The sequence below is a fragment of the Acipenser ruthenus genome, chromosome 1 (genome assembly GCF_902713425.1).
Source record: "Acipenser ruthenus chromosome 1, fAciRut3.2 maternal haplotype, whole genome shotgun sequence".
NCBI lineage: Eukaryota > Metazoa > Chordata > Actinopteri > Acipenseriformes > Acipenseridae > Acipenser > Acipenser ruthenus.
Window position 1 is genome coordinate 88,790,890 of NC_081189.1, and position 21,268 is coordinate 88,812,157.

The 21,268-nt window shown below is 37.1% G+C and overlaps 1 protein-coding gene across 2 annotated transcripts in view; it reads left to right on the forward strand.

Moving 5' to 3' along the window:
- Positions 1-21,268, forward strand: part of LOC117420412 (basonuclin zinc finger protein 2) — a 289,953-nt gene that overhangs the window by 121,476 nt on the left and 147,209 nt on the right. For both annotated transcript variants that reach the window (XM_034033862.3, XM_059031723.1), the window contains one exon: positions 1,627-1,827. In XM_034033862.3, the coding sequence (XP_033889753.2) occupies positions 1,627-1,827 (201 nt within the window). The remainder of the gene's footprint in view (positions 1-1,626; positions 1,828-21,268) is intronic.

Below are 21,268 nucleotides of genomic sequence, written 5' to 3' on the forward strand. Positions count from 1 at the left end.
CTATCTCCTGCAATTTTCAACCCCATTTTGAGTGACTTGGTAGATTTGTAATCGTTATTAAGAATGTATTTTAAGAATTCTAATTCTTTTTCTTTCTCACACTGAGAGAAGTAACTTATGCATCATTTTGTCCCAGGCAATGTCTGATCAGTCAAAGTTTTGCTACTGTCTTTTTTTTTCTTTCTAAAAATGAAAATTGGCTCATTACTCTGTGAGCTTTATTGTAGTGTTTTTTTTTCATGTCAAGGGGAGACACTTTTCTTTTCCATATTCCATGAGGATTTCATAGCAAAATTGTGTTCCCTACTGAAAGGAGCATGACTGCAAGAGGACTGATCTGTCTAAAGACAACTCTCTCTCTTTATTTTCTTAATTAAAATCTGAAACCATTCGAATCGGGTTTCTTACAGTCGACGAAGCACAATGTCCTGCTAAGTGACTGTTCAATAACTGTGGTGAGGTTTTCAGGCAGTGATGTCATTGAATGCTATTGTGCCTTGTAGCCTCAGCAAAAGGAAAAAAAGGCACAGCACTTCCTAATGACTGTTTGGCTTTTGTTTAACTTTTCACTTCTTAAGCAATTAGCACTTAAATATATTTGTCCTGGATCTTTGAAAAAAGGTGGTATAATGTGATGAGTTCAAGGACAAAATAATAATAATAATAATAATAATAATAATAATAATAATAATAATAATAATAATAATAATAATCTAGTTTAATTTGTAAATATCTGCAGATCTTTAACAGTGTTAGCTGAAAAAAAGAATTCTGCTAAAATAGGTTTAAAAGTGTGTTGACTGAGGCATGCAGGAGATTTGTTTTTATTTCACTCTGAATTCCAAGTTTTTTTCGGTGCTGGTGCTGGTGCTGATAAAGAAGAAGGGGGCATGTTTAACACAAAGTGCACACATTCCAAGGGGCTGGCAGTGCGAGATGAGCCTGACAGTGGAGCCCTGCTCTTAATAAGGCAGGGACAGCCTTCCCCTCCCTTCATAGCTCATCCTGCTCAGCGGTTCTTAAGTGCATGAGTATCAGTGAGGGTTTAGTGTGGGATGTCATTTGGTGCTTGAGAGAGGAGCAGTGCAGTTGACTCTGAGCTCAGTCTTATACTATCCTGTGACAAGGCAACCAGCAGCAGCAGAGCAGTGCAGCGTGTGCGGCTGGCAGGCAGGCAGGCTGGCTAGTTGGTGCTCTGGGCTCCTCGGTGCTGCACATGCACACCTGGCTGATTTACTAACAGGCAGATGCGGACGCTACACAGGGCGTGCTTTTGTGGTTGGTAGAGGGGGTTGGGTTGAGTTGGTTTGGGGGAGAAGGCAGCAGCTGATGCATAAGCGACTGGGGTAACTAACTTACTGCTCGAGGCACAGCAAATGCATCCCCCCTCCTTCTTCTTCTCCTCCTCCTCTTCGTCACTCCCCCCTCTACTATCACCACCACCACCTTCTCCTCCCCCACCTTCCTTGGTCTGCTCATCCTGCCCTCTTCCATCATCTACCCCTAAGGAACCTTACAGAGCTGCCTGCTTCTGAACTATACAAAACACTTATTGCTACTTGCCGCCAAGAGGTTTTAAAAAAAAAAATAATAAAAAAAAAACACAAATCCACCTTTACTTTTCAGTCAGAAGAGGCAGAAGTGGATGTGAGAGACAGAGACACACACAGAGACAGAGAGCGAGAAGGGGCAAGAGACTTGACTTTTAGAGACACAAGCACTGAGAACTCCATGCAGTTTGGGACCAGAACTACAAGCGCTGAGCCTGGCTTCATGGGTTCATGGCAGAACAGTGACAATAATCTACTCTTCAGAATGTCCCAACAGGTAAGTTTGCTTTTAAATAACTACACTTCATGTTCTTGATGTTTTGTTTTGCTTTCATATGTGCATCCAAATTGCCATTGTTATTATTATTTTTTATTATTATTGTTGTTTTTATTTATTTTATGCTTTTGGGTTCTTTTTTATGTTTATGCTTTTTCATTGCTGTTTTTTGTGGTTTAAACTGTATTTAAGCATTTTTGTTCCTTCTGTCACATGACCCTCCTAATAAACATGCCATCAAATTATTTGTTACCTCCATATAAAATAACCTGATGTAGAAGGAGGAAAAGCAGCTGCTGCAGTTTTATTTTATTTATTTATTTATTTTCTTGAAAATACATCTAGCAAGGTATGTCATACAGTATGACTGACTTTTTAGGTTGCAATATGTTCCCTTCTGTTCAGGCAAGACAGTGCGTTTAACTTTAAAGCACTGATAGCAAGAGTTTTCAGAGGGGGCCCCTCTGGGTCCTAATTGACTTCATGTGGTAGAAGCTGAAAGCTTTTCTCTGGGCAGCCAAGAAAAAAAAGAGAGAGCAGGAGAGAGAGAGAGAGAGAGAGAGAGAGAGAGAGAGAGAGAGAGAGAGAGAGAGAGAGAGAGAGAGAGAGAGAGAGAGAGAGAGAAATTGTTGAGGAATTGCTGTCCAAGTTGATCAGAGGGATCATTAGTGGAAGCAATTTTATTTGTGGGGACTCTTTCTTTCTCTTCTGGAGTTTTTGTGCACCGCATATGTGTGTGAATGTGTTTCTTCCCCGGAGCTTCGTGTTGGTGTCTGGTTCTCCGGCACTGGGGGGCCCCGTTAAGGCATGCTGGTATGCTGGTGTGCATTGCCTTGGAGAGGGAGGGAGTAGGAGCGGTGATGCAGGGCCAATAATAACTGATAATTAATCACAGGAGTCGGTGTATCTGTACCATGCACTCGATGATACGTGCCCCGGCTCTTCTTGCACAATTACTTGGCTCGGCTGAGTTTTAATTTATATATATATATATATATATATATATATATATATATATATATATATATATATATATATATATATATATATATAATTTATTTTTTTACTTGGACTGCGCACAGTCCAGGGGAGGGAAGTTTGAAACGGAGTTCTTCATAAGAGTAACTTCCTTTTTTAAAAGCAGTGCTTTCTTAGGATACCGTTAGGCACTGCATTGAAGTGTATTTTATTTTAGTTGATGTTGTACGACGACCAGAATTATGTGTTCGCACTTTTTTCATATTGCTCTGCAAAAACTGTCTTAAATTGCCAGGGTTTAAGTTAGTTCAATGTGTTCTTTGTGCATAGCTGATTTATATAAATAAATATCAGCCGACTTACCTTATATATCCTCACTTTATTTTTTTCTTAAAATATTCCGTGTGGCATCGTTTGCATGTCCAGTAATTTCACCATGAAATGTTTTACTGATAAGATTATTATTATGAAAAAAAGAAAAATTAAAAGATGAGTATATTTTAAATTCAATGTACCGTACCAAATACAGTAAGAGTGAGTGAATTGAGTCTGTTTATTAGGACGTGAGTATTTAAATCAGGTAAATGTTGATATTTCCTGTAGAGGGACCCTGATTACAGCTGATGCTGTGCATTGGTGTAACAATGTAATCAGCCAGGAGACTTATATTTCCTCGGAATCTTGTATTACAAGGTCTTACGTGTTTAGTTGGCTTGGCATAAAGTCTCACAAGAAACACCTGACAAAATGCTGCTTTGGAGACTAACTGATACTGACTTTGTTTGTGTTCCTTCGCATATACCTGGGGTATTGGAATCCTTGGATAGATGCTGTTTATATTTTATATGCACGACTGTTTTATCCGCTTTTAACGAATTCGAATTTAAAATTCGTGCTCCAAAAAGTTATTATTTTCCCATATATATATATATATATATATATATATATATATATATATATATATATATATATATATATATATATATATATATAGTTAATTCCCCACTATACCCAGGAACGGTAAGGGTTACACAATCAGACCATGGTAATGAGATAATTGATAAATATCATTGGTGGTGTTAGATTGCTTTTTGGCTTGAAACAATCCACAAATAGGTTCCTACCTAAGGAATTTAATCTGTACCGAAAACGTTCACCTTGCAAAAACATAATTATGAGTTATAAAAAGTCTTGAAGTTTATATAATTTTAATTCTGAACTGAGTACCAAGAGGAACGTATTTTGTATTTTTCGTGTATTTCATATTATAGTAACTACAAAGCTTACATGCGTGGATATTGATGGTGAGTTTTCTAATGTTAAAATCACCACCACTTGAAAGAGGTTACTTTATTAATTACACAGGCAATGTATTTGCTCTGTTGAGGAATGTTTATAATTTGAAGAATAAAACGTGATCAATATACGGTACACTTGAACATCATAGTGAAAACAAAGTACAGAGGAACAATAGACTTGTTGTAGTTTTTACAGGTTCATTTATACCAAGAAAAATCTTGAGTAATTTAAAAAATGTAAATTAGTTTGTGTAAGGAAATGTCTAAAAAACAACAGTGCGACTAATACTTTCAAGTCGCGAGACTGAACATACCAACCTGGACCGTGCTTTTCATATGGCTGTCATGGTAATCAAATCAAAATGTTTTAGTTTAGAATATGTTCCTTATTATCTTCCGCTAATTATTATTATTATTTAGACTAACAGCAGCATACTTCTATTACCTTATCTTGTGTTTTTAATTGTGAGATCAGTGATACTTTATTATTATATAGGAACTCCGTAACATTTATATATAGCCTATACAGGCTGAAGGGCTTTTATCCGAAACGAACTGAAATAAATTATTTTTGAATCATTTAAACCTTTTGTGTACATGCATAAAAAAAAAAAAAAAACCTTTTCAAATTTTGCTCTGATATCCATTCACTCATTACACACGGCATTTGAATGTGCTGGGGTTTTATTTCAGACTTCTCATTAGAAGATGTAGGCTACATTATTCCACTGTATAAAGACATGTTATTTTAAAGGATTGAATGTACGTCCAATTAAATACTTGTAATGACAATACTACAGCTGGTAAAAGAAAAAATAATAATTTAACAAAAAGTGACATACAAAGTATGATGTTAGACAATCCTGAACCTGCCCAAGTGGAATAACTAATTAATTTAGACTAACAGTATTAATAATGATGGACAACTTGGAATATGATTTTTTAAAAAAATAATACATTTCATATATTGTTTCTGTCATTCTGGGGGAGGGCGGGGGCATATGTCATCAATACTCGTATGTATTCTATTAGGCAACATAAAACGTAGGCCTTTAAAATAAAATCGCAATTATATAACGTTGAACGTATGTGTAGCCTACTTTTATTTATTGTTGGTCATAGTGACTTGCAGGTAGATCGCATTGCGTTTTAATTCATCCACATCCAGAAAACTTTAATTAAAAAAAAGAAATAATGGAAGAAATATTTTTCAAAAATCTAAATATTTTATTACCGTACTAAATGCAAACAATCAAAAAGCAGGGTTATTGTAGTACTTACACTCCTAAAGAATGCTGTACTCTTTTATTTACAGCCAGTTAGTTGCAGGTTCGTTTTTTTTGTTTGTTTTTTGACAAAAGGGTTTTCCAGCAACAGCGTTCACGCCCTTTATTTGATCTAGTGAAAATCACAAACAGCAACGCATAGTGTGGTTTTAAGGGAGTCAGTCATCGAGGGTCGCCCTTCCAAAAGACAGAAACCGCTTCGGTGGCTTTAAAAGATATATATGGTGCTGCAAGTTTTGTTTTGATTTCAAAGTGTGTCAGAAGACGGACACAGAAGAGTGGCTATACCTCTACAGTGTTAATGCTCAGGCAGACCCCATAGCCTTAATTGTTTTTTCTTCATATTGTATTTTATAAGACCTTGTCGTTCTGTTCCTTTGAAATGTGACAGGTCGAGAATGACTGCCAACCTCGCTTTATTCGCCAAACTCTTTTTTTCAGCAAACCTGGAGGCATTTTTTTTTACATAATCACCCACTTTATTTCATACTTGAATATTAATAATACAAATAAAACATAATTAGCGTTAAGTAGCGAAAAAAAAAACATAGCATGGGTTTTGTGAGGAATATTACAAAGTTTTTTTTTTAATTGTGTCTTAAATAGTATATCAATAATAAACTATCACATTGTACATTTTAGTTCGTGTGCACCTTTAGAAACGACAGAAAACCATTTAAAATACATATAATACCCCACTTAACAAAAATAGATTTTGTCATTGATTTCAAGCATATTGATTGAGAAATTACTAAATTGAGGTCAGAATAATTAGGAAACAGAGGTCTTATGAAATTACCGGTATCTCATTAAGGATATAGACAGGTACATTTTGGACTGGTTTGGAAATTCCGTTTTCAATGTCATTAAGCTACTCACATTTAACTCCAAAGTCATTCAGATTATCAGATCGTTATGGTTTATGTGGATCAGCTGTTAAGGATATATTTTAAGTGATGGCATTCTTTAGTTGTGGGTTGTTAATTCTAGTGGGAGTTAGGCTAGTACTATACTAGGCTATGCTGCCTATAAAACATATACTTCAAGTAAACTTGGTCTACTATGTAAATTGAATACAATTTTAAATATTATTTTAAAACTGTTCACAAAGTGTCACATTGCAGTGTCTCGTTGTTGCAGAACATAATACATGCTGATACAATATTACCTTATTGCAGGCACAAGCTGGCATTTCAATTGAAGTGATAATATAACAATCAAACTCAGCCTGCACAAGTGTATATTTCAAATGAATGCCATTGGAATTGCACATATGTATTTGCTGTAAAAGGTTAAATGATTTTTTTTTTTTTTTTTAATGCAGTACGCAGTAAATCTATATACGGTATAAAATCTCGTGTGAGTGCATGCTTCTGTCAGTCTCAGTGAGTGATTGAAGCTGTGTTGTTTATTTGTGGAGACTGGTGAACTTCCAGTGACACAGCACACCAGCTAATGGTTTTAACTGTGATTTTACTCATATATTGACTTTGTCGACCTGTTTCTGTTTTTGTTGTCTGTAAGTGAACAGCATTTCCTTGAAAGGGGATATCTGAGGGAATGCCCACTGCTTGTCAGGGTGAGAGCCAAGTCAGAAACTTGGTGACTAATTAGATGCTGAGTAAGACATCTGTTAACTGGGCAGCAGCCGGAGAAAGAGTGGCTGTGTCACACGCAGAAGGCCAGATCATTTAAGGCCTCTGTGATAGTGAAAATAACCACATCGCCAGGTCGTGGTGACACAGTAGGGGTGGCTGTGTGTGATGATTTCTTGGGAACAGGCTGTACACTGATAATGAGTGGCGGTGGCGTCATGGAATTTAATGAGAAAAAGCACTGGTGCACATTTTTTTACACAAGCAGAAAGAATTTTTGTTGTTTAATTAAAAAAAATACGGTAAGTAGGAGTTAGCTTATAATAAGTCTACAAAAAATGTGGTAAACAAAACAAGTGTGACACCCCTGTGCTCAGCTTGTTTGGAACTTGATTATAAACTGAAAGTTAAGAGGTGGTAATTATTATTCATACTAATTAATAGGCTGCACTAATCAGAGTAATTGACCTCATTTAGTAATGCTTATTTACCTAATTCCACCATACATGTGCACATAATTCTAATAACCTCTGCATAATCATATTAATAGAAATGTCTTTTTAGAGCAGCTGCATCTAACAAGGTTAAGCACATCAGTCTTTTACAGTACTTACTTCACAGCTCATTATAGGAAAGCTGTTATTGCCGCACGGTACACACAGAGGGGTAGATGTACTATACTATGCAGATATACTAAAAATATGCATTTGGTGACATTTGTCACGTGACTGGTTATACGTCTAGCATATTATTAAACGTCTTACCACTTGTTTAGAGTGTATGCGTTTAAACGTTTAAAATTCCCATCTCTAGATAGTGCAAATGAGGGTTCTCTAATATAATGAGATGTACTAAAGCTGCCGGCAATTGCAACACTTACAATTGTAGTAATTTGAAAGCACATTTTAAACAGTCGCAGTTGTTGCTGGCATTTCCTAGTTGTTTTTTCTCATGCATTGCCAGCTGTGCTCAATGCATTTTTGAGACAAACATCCAAGTACCTAGTTTTCCCTAAAAAAAGGGTGTACTTACAGGCCTTGAAAACAAATTTCTATGGCATTTCTGTGTTCCCTAACATGAGCAATAGACTGCACACATGTGCCGCTAACCCCTCCAGCTCATTCTTAGCATCTGTATAGGACCATGATCTATTTTATGTTAATTATAATAAATATAATAATCATTTTAAACGCTAAAATCATTTAGTTTCAATTTAAAAACATTGTACACTGTACCATCCACAAGCATTATTTATTTTGTGTTGCCTGTATACAGGCTAAAAGTAAAAAGAAAGTGCATGAGGCATTCATTTGATTTTATTACTGTACTGTATACTGTATAGGCCTACTGTACAGATTTATATTTTTACTAGGGCTGTCACTTGATTCAAATTTTTGATTGGTTAATTTTTGGGCATTAGTTGATTAACCGGTAATCTGTCCACATTTTTAATAAAGGTAATGATCTTATAGCGGTTGTCCTGCATAGTAATACTTAAAAAAATCAATAGAATCTAAAAAAAAAAAAAAAAAAAAAGCCCAATGGGAATTTGGTCTTTTTAAAATCATTTTTATTATTATTTTTATTTTAGTAAATATAACAAATTTTCACGAAACAACCGTTCTTTTGGGCCACTGCCATTCACATACCTGAAAACACAAGACAGCTGACCTGTGTTTCTAACATCGGTTGTTTCATCCACCATTACAGCTACATACTTGGCTTCCTGTACTTCTGCTTTTATTGCATCTAGCAGAACCATGACAACGAAAAGATTAAGTCGTTCTGAATTTTGTTAGGGGCAGCAGTGTGGAGTAGTGGTTAGGGCTCTGGACTCTTGACCGGTGGGTCGTGGGTTCAATCCCAGGTTGGGGACATTGCTGCTGTACCCTTGAGCAAGGTATTTTACCTAGATTGCTCCAGTAAAAACCCAACTGTATAAATGGGTAATTGTATGAAAAAAATGTGTAAAAAATAATGTAATTGTATGTAAAAAAAAAAAAAGTAATATATTGTAACAATTGTAAGTCGCCCTGGATAAAGGCATCTGCTAAGAAATAAATAATAATAATAATACCTAAGAATACTATGGCTATTGACAAGTGATTGCTTAACAGGCTGCCTCCCACAGAAAGTAATTATTTTTAGTTGTTTATTTAGCAGACACCTTTATCCATGGCAACTTACAGAGACTAGGGTGTGTGAACTGCATCAGCTGCAGAGTCACTTACAACTACATCTCACCCGAAAGACAGAGCACAAGGAGGTTAAGTGACTTACTCAGGGTCACACAATGAGTCAGTAGCTGAGGTGGGATTTGAACCGGGGACCTTCAGGTTATAAGCCCTTTTCTTTAACCACTGGACCACACAGCCTCCACAATTACTGCTATTTGAGGAATTGGTGCCTTCCTTGCCAAGGTAAACAACAGAATCAATCAAGCGTTCAAGAACCTCACGATTTCTTCTTACTTGCTCATTGTGATGTATTATATCCCTACACTTCTGCTCATCCAGTTGAACATCAATCTGGGTTTGTCCAAAACATTTTGAGTGCAACAGTGGCTCACAGGTGACTTTGGGAATGCTCATGTTTTTGTGTTGACTATTAGATATCATAGATTGCTGTAGCCAGTGCTGTTCCATATCACCTTTTCTGTAATTAACAAGAGACCGTTCCAGCAGTATTGTTTTTTTAATTGACAGCTACCGGTAAGCCACGGATACCTTTCATAATTTAAATTTTGGAAGTGGTGAGTTTATCCCTTCCCTTTCTGTTTCAGTTCAGGTATTTGAGCCTTTGGAATCTTCTCTTCAGTTTCGTCTGCAGGTATTGCATAGCAAAAGGGTTGTTAGCCATCCTACCAGCCAGTGGTGGTGCTAGCTGATTGGGGGCCCTAAGCAGCAATATTTTTTGGCCCCCCCTCACTTTTTTGGGTTCTATTTGGTTTATTACCCATGTTGTAATTGATTGCTATTATTCCGACTCCGATTCTTAATTAAAATGTTAGCAGTCCCAGAGTGTCTCATCCAGTTGAAGCGCTGCCGCTGGGAGTGCAGGATGAGTCACACAGCTTGGACAGCACCAGTTCACGTCCAGGCTGTGCAAAGAGGCCTAACTTAGCTGGGGACTCCGAAAGGGCCGTCACATTGGCTCTGACGCTCCTGGGGTGGGGGATGGGAAACCAGCAGGGATTCCTTCTCCTCATCGCGCAACAGCGAACCCTACTGGCCAGACACCAAGCACATTCAGAGTGGATAAAAAGCAGGACTGATTGATCTCTGTTCTCCGCGATCGGTAGCCCGCCCACCTCTGCTCTGGACTGCTCAACGTAAAAGTGATTCTGGCTTTAGGCTTGTGAGATCGGAGGATGCTCATATGCCCTCAGAACGTCTGTTCTGTGTGGGGACTCGCTGCGGCGAGGAGAAAAAACAGAATTGGACATTCTAAATTGGGGGAAAAATAAATAAAAAATAATAATTGGTCGCTCTAAATTTAAAATAAATAAATAAATAAATAAATAAACCTCCTCCTGATTTTCTGAAAGTAATTGTAAAACTTTAGAGGTGCAAATCTAGCAAGAGGCAATGTAGGTATGGAAAAGATAAATGAAATTCATATTTTTTTTCAGCAAAACAGTTTTGAAAAATGAGCTGGAGTTTATTTGCAGTTAGAAAAAGTGGAGCACATTTTACACTAGATTAAAAAGGTTTGAAAGTTGTCCTGTAAATCTTTCTCTACTTAATAGCATTATTCTAGCTATGTTCTTGTATACAGAGCAGAACAGCAGCAACACCTTGTTGTGCTATACTACTAATCAGACATATGGAAACTCGACTGAATACTGTAATCCGTTGTGTATCCGCCCGTCACATATCAGCCCTAGCTGTTTATCTGCCATAATCAATCTCTTCAGCAACATCAGCTTCTTATTGAACAGAGAAGATTAGTTCAGATATTGAAGATCCTACCAAAGTTTTCGTACACTGTGTTGTATGTGCCCTGTGCGCTGCCTTTGCTGGTAGTGTCACGTGAGTTGTTCAGTGTGTTGATATGTAAATAAATCCTGTTCGCCTGCGGGCGTATCAGCTTCAACCTCCGTCTCGATCTCCTGCCTGTCACTCAGCAGTGAATGCACACACCCACACAGCAGACGGCCACTCTGTCACAAGCATTAATACCCTGTATCTTTCTAAACAAGGGATTTAGGACAGCTCCCTAATGAAAGCTGAATCTCAAAACAATAATTGTGTGAATATAGTAATTGTTACAGCTGAGTATAATGGTATTTAAAACAGGATTCATGCATCCACCCTTACTCTGGTCCCACTGCAGTTGGATATGCAACAGATTACTGTACTTGCTTTCAACAGCAGAGCATTTCTATTTAAAGTCAATTCTAACTTGCTTTCTGTATTCGGCTTGCTTACATTTGCAACATGAACGGATAGGCTATCAAATGGGTTGAATACACAGAGTTCAGTTGTTATCTATAGTCCCACCAGTTACACAGATATATCAGTTTTTCCATATCAATGCAATGAAAGATAATTGTTATGATTTTAATTTATTACTAGTCAAACATCTGCAGAGTTAATATTATCACATGCAGTCAATCCCGTTTCAACAGAAAAAAGCAAGAAAGAACCCAATAGTAAGATTCACATTAAGACTGATGCGTAAAACTTTTAAAACTTAATTGCAATAATTACTGTATTATTAGAATGCTCGCTGTGCCTCCCTAGAAAGTCTGACGCCTCAAGCTGAGAACCTCTGATGTACAAAGTACCATTGTTTTTTTTTAAGGTTTAAAATCCGGTGTTGATTTTGGTAGGAAATTGACAGAAATTATGTTCTCAATGTACCAATGCTATCTACTCTGATTAATAACTACGTTCTGATCTCATCAGTACAAATGTTCAATGCCATTGCCTTGGCGTCACAGCGCCGCTATAGAAATCCTGCACACTGTGCATGTACAGTACCACCTTGTGAAGACCCTGCTGTCACAGCAAACAGTGCTGTTTATAAATCGAATCACTAATAGTTTTATGATGACATTATATTTGATTGTAAATACTTGTAAAAAAAAAATAAGGTTGTGTACCAGTCAACCTTATGTCCTCTTGTGAACTCATAACCCCCCTTTTTTCATAAATAGGAGGCTGTGTGGTCCAGTGGTTAAAGAAAAAGGGCTTGTAACCAGAAGATCCCCGGTTCAAATCCCACCTCAGCCACTGACTCATTGTGTGACCCTGAGCAAGTCACTTAACCTCCTTGTGCTCCGTCTTTCGGGTGAGATGTAATTGTAAGTGACTCTGCAGCTGATGCATAGTTCACACACCCTAGTCTGTAAGTCGTCTTGGATAAAGACGTCTGCTAAATAAACAAATAATAAATAAACTTGTCACTCATAAACACCCCCTTTTACATAAATAATCTTGTCCTTAACGAGTGCTAAAAATGAGGTTTATGCGCACTGCCAGAGAAACCTGTCTCATTCTGTTACTAAGTTTGTGTTTCAGGATCGCGTTCATAAAAAATAAATACATACTGTAGCCTATAGTACAATACTAAAAAAAATCAAAGTTCTAGTTAAAAAATAAATCCCCCTGAATCGGGGCCCCCTTGAACTGCTTGGGGCCCTAAACAATTGCTTAGTCTGCTTATGCCTAGCGCCAGCATTGATACCAGCAAAGCTCTGGCACTGGAGAGCTCATTCGTAGACTACCCAGTGCTGTATCTCATTTGCAAAAGAATACCTTGCAGTTTGCACCGTGTGTAATGTACTGTCCATCGTTTACTATAACATGAATACATATTTTATACATAGAGATAGATAGATTAATAGATAGATATTGTCAGCTGCAATTTATTCAGAAGCTTAATAGGTATATTCTGAACATTGGTCTACTGTGTTTAGCATGTCTTGCTCGAACTGAAAATAATATTTTTACACAAACAGTATGTGCAATCGACACAGAAGGCAATGTTTGCTGTATGAGTGCATAAATACAGGCTATTTCTTTTATTTTAAAATGTCTTTGCTCCATTCAACAATGGAGAAACTACAATATTACAGTCACCACCATTTTAAATTAAAACACCTTAAAACCATAATACATTTGCCATATAAATTGGCAAGAAGTAACTGATCAGTGGTGTGATGGCAAGATTTAGTTGTTGGCATGAAGTCAGCCCACTGTTTTGCTATGTAAGTGTGCCTGTAAGTTTAGGCATGATAAAAATGTGTGTCCATATGCCCTGGCTTATCATCCCTGAGTGCTGAAAGGTAGCTGCGATTTCTCAGAAATATCCCTTGAAATTCCTACATAGGGCTAACAGCACAAACAGCGGGCCTAAGACTTAGTAACGTTTTGGTGGTGGATAAAACCATTACTGGCTAATTTACATTCTTGCTAGCTCCAGAATTTTAAGTTCAGATGATCAAACAAGAACTTTTTAGCTTCGTTGCTATGCAGTGCCACAGTATAAATACAGCTTGGGGATATACGATAGCCGATAGTATTAGAATCAGTCACAAGTAGTTGCTTTTTTTTCTTTTATCCTTTTTGTAGAAACAATGCACTATACCAGTAGCTCAAAGAAAAAAATAAATCTAGCTCATCGGCGAAAACTGAGCCTTGTTTGCCTTCTGATTTAAGGTTCTTTTTTTATAAAATTGACAGTGCTCCTTTTTGTAAGAAGTAAAGTTTAGGGTTTATTCTGAGGTTGTGGGCCAAGATAGGAGGCTGTGTGGTCCAGTGGTTAAAGAAAAGGGCTTGTAACCAGGTCTCTGGTTCAAATCCCACCTCAGCCACTGACTCATTGTGTGACCCTGAGCAAGTCACTTAACCTCCTTGTGCTCCGTCTTTCGGGTGAGACGTAGTTGAAAGTGACTCTGCAGCTGATGCATAGTTCACACACCCTAGTCTCTGTAAGTCACCTTGGATAAAGGCGTCTGCTAAATAAACAAATAATAATAATATATTAGCTCAGTGGCAAACATCTAGATTTCTTTACCTTTAAAATAAGCCGGACTCCTACTTATTCGGAATTTAATAGCTTTTTAAAGAGAGGTTGTGCCATTTGTTTCAGTAATTTGAAGAGAAGATGAATTTAGAAAAATCTGGTTTTAAAGTAAAAAAAAAAAAAGAAAAGAAATGGTAAGATGTGTGTAATTTTGTGCTATCTTGCTGTCTGTGTAGCTGGTAGACGGAAAGCTAAGAAATTACTGTTCAAGAAGACTGACATGGGTAACGTGCTTTCTTTAAGACAGGTAATTTTATCCTTTGCAAATTGTTTTCACACATATCATGATATACAAAGTCATGTTTTCATTTATATTGCTAATTCTACTAATTCAGTTTGTATATAAGTTTAGCAAGCTAAAAAAAAAAATATGTTAACACATGCTACATTTTCTGAAACTGTGACCAGTTTTATACAATTACAAAAAAAAAAAAATGCAGGAAACCACTTTGTACTGTGTAATGAAAAACAATATACAGAATATACTGCAGTTAAACATGTGTATCTTGTCAGTGAATTAATTTATAAATGTGTTGAGCATGTCGTAACCCTGCAGTGGACTAACTCTTTCTCTAATAATGTATTGGTTTACCATAATAATTTCCTTCAATGTTTTTCTTTTATTTTCTTTTTTTTTCTTGAACCGAAGGGAAGTCTACAAAAAAAAGGGAAACTGCTGTTTCAATAATCTGTGAATCAGGATGTAACCACCCCTTGTCAGGCGGTAACGAGGGGACATTACCACCATTCCTCCCCTTGTTAGTGCCCTGAACGTTTGACATTGCTAGAATGCTTCCTGCAGCTGCTGCTGGTGGCTTATGACAGTCATTTGCAGACAACAAAACTTTTAAAACATTTTTTTTGTTTTTTATAAAAACAGTTTAACATATGGAGTTTATTATTATTATTATTACACTATGTAACACAATTTTTGTTCCTGGGTAGTAAGTGTTATTTCCTAATTGCTTATGCCTCAAAAGTATAGAAAACGGCTATTATTCCCCACAAACTTTGCTTTTGTGACCAGGACAGTGATATTTTGAAATTTACCTATTTCCAATGAGAAAACGGGCGAATTTGTGTCTTTTCGTTCACATAAAGTCAGAAAAAAACAACATATTAATCCAAATTAACATGTATTTATACTAAAGTAATACAAAAATGACTACAAAAGATTTAGAAGTGAGTAGTTTTTCGAGATTTACGATTATACTGTAAATCACTTTCACGAATCAGCCCCCAAATGTAGTCTCCCATCATGTTCTCGTTATACTGTCCTTGGTAGCGGCGTTCAAAGTCCAGTATATCCTGGTGGAAGCGCTCGCCTTGCTCCTCCGAGTACGCTCCCATGTTCTCCTTGAATTTATCAAGATGAGCATCAAGGATTTGGACTTTGAGGGACATCCTACAGCCCATTGTGCCGTAGTTCTTCACCAGAGTCTCAACCAGCTCCACATAGTTTTCGGCCTTGTGATTGCCCAGGAAGCCCCGAACCACTGCGACAAAGCTGTTCCAAGCCGCTTTCTCCTTACTAGTGAGCTCTTGGGGAATTCATTGCACTCCAGGATCTTCTTTATCTGTGGTCCGACGAAGACACCGGCTTTGACCTTTGCCTCAGACAGCTTAGGGAAGAAGTCTCGAAGGTACTTGAAGGCTGCCGACTCCTTATCTAGAGCTCTGACAAATTCTTTCATAAGGCCCAATTTGATGTGCAGTGGTGGCATCAGCACCTTCCGGGGGTCCACCAGTGGCTCCCACTTGACGTTGTTCCTCCCCACAGAGAACTCAGTCCGCTGTGGCCAGTCCCGCCTGTGGTAGTGCGCCTTGGTGTCCCTGCTGTCCCAAAGGCAAAGATAGCAGGGAAACTTGGTAAAACCGCCTTGGAGACCCATCAGGAATGCCACCATTTTGAAGTCTCAAAAGTCTAATCTTCAGTAGCAATACTCATTGAATGCCAGTGCACACCATATTAGCACAGAGCTTTTTTTCCCTTCTCTAGGAAGCCGGTCAGTTTGAAACCATTGTTTGTGTAATAAAGAGGTTAGCTCCTGGAGTCTCATTTAGACTAACTTTTACAGATGTGTTCCCTGATTTCCCCCCTTTACGTGCGAAATTTAAATTTATGCCCTCACCCCAACCATTTCCTGTATTTATGCTACAATATTTGTGCTTTCTTGTTAAAAAAAAAAACATTACCGGTTAATACCAAGAAAAAAATGTGGGGGCATTTCTTAGTAAAACTGTAGAAGTGCTAAAATATGATGCATAAATACACACCTATGCATTAATTATTCTTGGCAACCGTGGTCCAAACTATATTAACTCGGGTGGGGTATGTATCAATGTAAAAGCTATCAAGTGCTGCGAAAGCCCTCCTGTAAAAGAGGAATACAGGAGAGAATCCCTCATCATACACAAAAAATGCAAGCAGTTAAGAGATTAGGGAGATTAGTTCCCTGCTGTAGACGTGCACATTAAGTCAAGGTGAAGGTGCTGGAGTAACTGAGCTTGACTACCTCTGTGCCAAACGAAGCCACGTCTTTGTTTTCCAAGTTTTAACGAGCTGAAGAAAAGAAAATAATTTAAAAAAAGGAAAAGTAAGAGATTAGCATTTTGCTTCGCAGCTAAATCAGGTATTGCTGCTGCTGCTGCCGGCAGTAACAAAGCATCTTTAAGTGTGCCAGAGCGACGCTGGCAAGCCACGTTCAAGAGGTTCAGTGTCAACACAGCTGCAACGTGCTGCTTTTAGCAACCTTTCAACTGGGAATTAGATTAACTATGTCTCCTGATAACAGGGAATGCCATTTTTTAAGATGCTGCATTCAGTTCCATCAAACCATGTTTTTTTGCGGTTTTAGTCTAGCCAGCAGGTTCACCCCCCAAAAAATGTCACCCTGTCATCATATGATCCCTGCTCCCCCACCCCCACCCCCTTCTATATTTAATTTCCTAACTGGTAACTGGTATGCTGTGAAAACAATGAATTGAAAGCTAATATGGACTGGATTATGGGTGGGCACCACACATTATCTAATAGGAGGGAGAAATCATTTGGCCTGGAATGCGACCAAGCTAAAAACTCTTGAGCCCTTTCATTGGTAGAACATTAGTAGAAGTATTTTATTTTAGATTGAGGCAACATTGAGAATAAAATGTAGTTTGAAGTTTAATTTTGTAAAGAATACCCTCTATATCACACTCTTTAACAAAGGTGCAACTTGCAGACAAGCTTCTTTGGCTCTTCATTAAGAACACTGTGCAGGGAGCCAATTATACTGAACATGTCGTAAAGGAGCATGCATTAAAAAAGATCTGAATGTTTATACATTTATTAAAATGGTACAATTACAGATACCGTTTGGGGACAAAGGGCTTAATAATAAGAATAGGTTGTGCTTGGCAAACAGGTTTTGACTAAAATAAAATAAAAGCATTTTTGATATATTAATATTAATAACTACATTCAGAACTATTTTTCTCTGTAATTTTAAAAGATTAAATACCCAAATTACTTGACACGTTTTGTCTTTTATCAAAAAGGGAAGAACCGTGCAAACTGATAAATGTTCACAAGCTAGAAAAAATGAAGGAAAGTGATAATGTTAAAAGAGCAATTTGATGTAAATCATTGAATAACATAACACATTGTTACCCTGGGAATCCACAGTACCCATTTGGTCACAAATGACCTCATTTGCCAATCTAAAGGACTTAAAATGAACTGTCAGATATAATTAAGAGGGCCAGTAGGTCAGTTATAAAGTTATTTGCTGTCCCCCCTGCCACCAGGGGAATCAAAGTTATTGATACCATATACAGTCAAACCCTTTTGATATCACTTCAAACGGACTGAGCAAAAAACGCCATAATAAGCAGAGTTAAGCAAAGTATTAAAATGGCGTTGATACAACAAATCTGCTTGTTTTGCTGTGAAAGTACTAGGTATTGCTGTGCTTGCAATAATAATAATAATAATAATAATAATAATAATAATAATAATAATAATAATAATAATAATAATAAATTGCAGTGTTCTGTATATTATATTGTCCTACTGTACTTTATATATCTGAATATTTAATATTTTACAGCAACTTACCCATGTGTCAAACTTATTTTTCTATTATTTCCCAAAGTGATATTAGGTGGTGTGGAAATCAATACAAGTGAGTGATCTTAACCAGAGCATAACAATAACTGAAGTAACACTTAAGAGATGTTTCATCCATTAGGTATTGCTGCAAAAGATGTTTGAAATTGCCAGAGATGATTATACACCTTGTCGATTACTGTATCTGAGTTATCACACAAAAACTAAATGTTTGTTTGCCAACACTCTCCACACATAAACTCACCATCCTAGCCCCACGTCTCATAAATAATATAAAATTCTCTCTTCAATCTTAGCCAAAGGACATAGATTATTATAAATAAGGATTTGGTAATTATATAGGATGCTACATAGAAATGTTGTATTTTAGATATTTCTGAATCTATTGGTATCTGTTAGTAACTGTATCTCTACAAGACAGACTCTTCACAAATAAAGAAATTGAGAACCTTAAAGTGGTGTGATTTTTGCCACAATATACCGTTTTTTACACATCCCTAATGTACTATAAAGTATGTATGTTAGGGGCAATAAACACATTCTAGGCAATGATGTCAATGTCTGTAATAGGATTTCATATATTTATTGATTTAGCCAGTAACACACACTATAATGTAATGTAATATACATATAACCATACTTGGGTTGGAACAAACCAGAAACCTGCCATAACACTGTCAGTCGAGTGTAGGGCCACCATAGGCTGCCAGGACGGCACTGATTTAACATGACAATTCTGCAACGTGTTGAAATTGTTCAGGAGAGATGGGTAACCCTTCCTTAAAGATTACTGGCTCAGATGCCTTCTGGGAAAAAAAAGTCATCACTTTGGAAAATATCATAAATTGGTGCATACTTGTCTGTTGAAGCACCCGCCAACCAAAAGCCCGCTATCAGCCCTAAGCCAAACATCATCTGATCTGCTGTCTTGCAAGATTTAGCTACAAAATATTAAAAGTCAGTAAATGAATTTGCATAACACAGTGACCATTTGAGGGATAGTCCATTTACAAAAGAAATGTTCACATTTTTTTGTCCAACTTCTCTTTTGGGATAGAGGTAGCAAATAGCAAAATCCTTCAGCATCAGTTGGGGGGGGGGGGGGGTAACATTCTCATAAGATCTGTCTGGTTTGCTTTGGCTTTTTCCTGCCAGACTGCTGTCACTACAGGAGGAAAGGGTTGGGGGGAAGGGGAGTAGGAGGAGGGAGTTAAAGGAAGGAGGGAGCCCTGCTAAAATCGTGTCACGTAGCACTAATTCATCTGCTCTCATTAGAGTGAGCGAGGGACAGCCGTGATGGCAAGGTGCTTTACTCCACACATGACACATGAAGAGTCTGGGGAATAGAAAATTGCTTTCTCAGGAAGCCCAGCCAATTAAGGGCTTGACCATATTGAATGTCAAGTGTTAATTTAGGGTTTTCTTCATTTTCCCAGTAGTAATGCAGGTCCTGTGATGAGCAAATACATGTCAAGTTAAAGTTGATTGCATGAAGGACCCCTGGTATTGTATGTCACTGACAAGTCACAAATGTGCTCCAGTCCTTTAACCCCTTAGGTGAAAGTGGGAGGGTGGTGGGTGGGATAAGGATTAACTGTACTGGAATGATAAGAATAGCTCGTTTACATAAGGGAAAAGTGTGGCATAATCACAGCTGAAGCTAGGACAGATTGGGATAGAAATCCCTCTGTCTGCCCAGTGTGGTTTTGTAGTGGTATTGGACAGCAGATGCTATGTATGCTGTTAACTTTACATGGAAATAAATTGCCATAATAATAATAATAATAATAATAATGATACATTTCAGATTCCTCTAAAATGAAGGCAATATAGTCAAATATTTGGCTGGAATTTTTGACACCGCATTATATATATATATATATATATATATATATATATATATATAGTTGTGAATTTCTGTTATGTGGAATGTAATAAACGAGAACCAAAATGGCGAGTTTTTTCCCCTACAACGGCATTTCCACATTTGTTTTATTTGAAGTATTTAAAGTTACTTTTCAGTTTTCGTTTGCTTGTTCAGCTTCAAAAAGGCACAAGTAAACCTCATGGTATTACTTTATGAAAACGTGTCGATGGCCACTGTTTACTGTGAAGAAACAGCAATGGCAAAAAATAAAATGCGGTGTCAACTTTATGTACTATTTATTTTGGGAATAAACAAAACAATGTTTAACTTTAACTGCTATTTGGCATCGTTTGTTTTGTAGTTAATTCATTGGGGTAAAGTAAGTCCTACACAACTTATTCTTTACTCCTGGAATATGTTTCTATTTTAATGTGTTACATATTGTAATGTCTTGCTGTAAAATAAAGGCACACACACAGGGGCCACGGCCACGCCCCCTGCCCCTGCTGCTATGCGGACTTTGTCTGCGTTCAGAGCAATATAATGGCTTTTATTACTTTTTGAAAAAAATTTTGAACGAATATCTGAACGAATATTTAAATTATGAGCTAATATCCGAACACGAAAATCCTGTGTTCGTCCCAGCGCTAAAAAAAAATATATATGTATATATATTAAAGTAAGAGATTACTTAAATGTCAGTAACAGATACTTATATTGAATTATACACACTGACAGACAGTTATTCAGTAGTAGAAATTGACTTAAAACCCTTCTCATTAAAGCGTTTGTCTGGTTTTATATTGTTTCTTTTTACTCCTGGTGATTATCTTATCCAACTTCTTTGGGGATTGTCAGGGATCCGAGGAATCCGATACAGATTTTCTATGCTGTCTGAGAATTTTTTGTGTTACACTTGGTTCGGGGCAAAAACATGCAAGGCTTTTTTTGGTTGTTTGATAACCAAATCAACTTATATATAATCATTAGCACAGACAATTTAAGTTTTAATTTTAAAAAACATACCTGTTCAATAAAACTGCTTCTGGTGTGCAGAGGTCAAGGTTGAACAAAGCGCTCTGTCACATTCATGCTGAAACGTAGCTGCAGTTTACTTCAGTATCCAGTGTGTTGTTACTACTCAACAACCTGTTTAAAGATGCCAAAAATTACACCTTTTATTTTATTTTAATTGCGGAATAATGTTGATTTTCTTTTTTTTATCAGGTTTTTTTTTTTTTATTGCGGAAAACTAGGTTCCTTGGTGATTATAA